This window comes from Cydia amplana, chromosome 25 (genome assembly GCF_948474715.1).
Source record: "Cydia amplana chromosome 25, ilCydAmpl1.1, whole genome shotgun sequence".
In the NCBI taxonomy this organism is placed as follows: domain Eukaryota; kingdom Metazoa; phylum Arthropoda; class Insecta; order Lepidoptera; family Tortricidae; genus Cydia; species Cydia amplana.
Window position 1 is genome coordinate 570515 of NC_086093.1, and position 1806 is coordinate 572320.

General features: G+C 42.5%; 1 protein-coding gene across 1 annotated transcript; it reads left to right on the forward strand.

Annotated features, from left to right (window-relative positions):
- Window positions 1-318: 318 nt before the first annotated feature.
- On the forward strand, window positions 319-966 carry LOC134659852 (uncharacterized). Its single transcript, XM_063515560.1, has one exon. It carries the CDS (start codon window positions 319-321, stop codon window positions 964-966), a length of 648 nt encoding a protein of 215 aa, XP_063371630.1.
- The last annotated feature ends 840 nt before the right edge of the window (window positions 967-1806 follow it).

The following is a 1806-nucleotide window of genomic DNA, read 5'->3' on the forward strand; positions in this document are numbered from 1 at the left end:
CTTAATTTGCTAGAAACAAATAGTAATAGGGATAAAATACCGAGAAGGTATTTTTTTGCCAATTAATGACGTGAATGTTAAATGAAACAGTCGTCAACAGTTAAGAAAATTGAGTTATACTTATACAGACAGACACACACTACAACACGACACGACTACGAGTACAGACTACAATGTGGGGTGAGACAGGGAGGGCTAACATCCCCTCTCCTTTTCAACCTCTACGTAAACGAGTTGATCGAGGCACTCAGCAGGGCACATGTCGGTTGCCATCATATAGGTGATGTGTGTTTTAATAATATAAGTTACGCGGACGACATGGCCCTGCTGGGGCCTTCGGCTGACGCGGTACGACAGCTCATCAATATATGCGAGGAATATGCCGAGCAGCATGGTCTAAAATACAACACGGCCAAAAGTGAGCTTCTTATTTTCAGAGCTCGTAAGTATAACCCGTCTACGGAGCCGAAGATCATGTTGTGCGGCGCACCCCTAAAAGTTGTAGATCGCTTCAAGTATCTGGGGCATATGCTCACAAACGAGTTGAATGATGATCAGGATCTGGAAAGGGAGAGAAGAGCGACGGCAGTGAGAGGCAACATGCTCGCCCGCAGGTTCGCACGGTGTAATAAATCAGTTAAATTGACGCTCTTTAGAGCTTACTGTCAGACATTCTACACGTGCAGCCTGTGGGTGAAGTTTACACAACGAGCCTATAACGCATTGCGCGTTCAATATAATAACATCTTGAGGATGCTGTTGCGGCTGCCGAAGCACTGCAGTGCGTCCGGCATGTTCGCTGAGGCGCGAGTAGATGACTTTTTCGCCATTAGGCGGAAAAGAATCGCCTCCATGCTGAGACGGGTGCGCGGCAGCAGCAACAGTCTTCTCAGGGTGTTGGCCGAGCGCCTCGACTGCCCGGTTACAAAGTTTTGGGTGGAGGTGGCAATTGGGAGAGCTAAATAGAGCATGGCAACCTGCGCTCCTCGTCTCGCAATGGCCACACATCTGCCAAATACGTAGCTTTTAGTTTTTAGTCATAAGTTTTTATTTTTATATTATACATATTTTTATTTCGTTCTATTATTTTTAGTAATTAACATAGTTTTTAAGATTATACCTACTAATAACGCTATGGATCAATGATCTGAAATAAACGATTTTTATTTATTTTTTTTTTTTTTTTTATACTTAATCCCTAACCTGAAGAACATTCTATAAGTGGAAATTATAAAGTACCTTCTGGGCAGGCTCGCTCCATCGTAGGCCACGTCTTCGCCTCGGCTAGTCTGTGGCCATGAGTAAGCCCATTTATAATAACAAAAAAAAAACTTGCATGAGAATTTTGCATTCTCAAAGTTTCAAGAAACTAGGAGAATGCACATTTACACTTACCTATATATTACGAGTACCTATACAGGCCCCGAAACTCCCGGACTGCATAACACAGTTTAGTTTAGTTTAATTTAAGAATTTTAATTATAATATATATATACTATTTTAATTTTCATAACTTCAAAATTATCGTTATTAGGACACGCTTATATTATTATTATATCCTGTACAATATTTATATCTAAAATTACAAATTAAAATTATAAATTTAAAAAAAAGACAACGCTTCAAGTCGTTCCCGGCGCAAAGGTGCCCATGATGCTCGCAGCATTGCCACGCTGGATCACCAGGGACAGCCTTTGCACGAGGAACGACTCGGAGCGGGGGCCTTCCCCTTTCTGTCTGAGTCGACGTCCTAAGTCGCGTGTGAAGCGTTTCGCGTCGGCTCCCCAGCAACCCGCCGTTTCAACT

Excerpts from the sequence above, each read along its gene's own strand:
- LOC134659852 (XM_063515560.1), top strand. The coding sequence starts at position 319 with ATGGCCCTGCTGGGGCCTTCGGCTGACGCGGTACGACAGCTCATCAAT.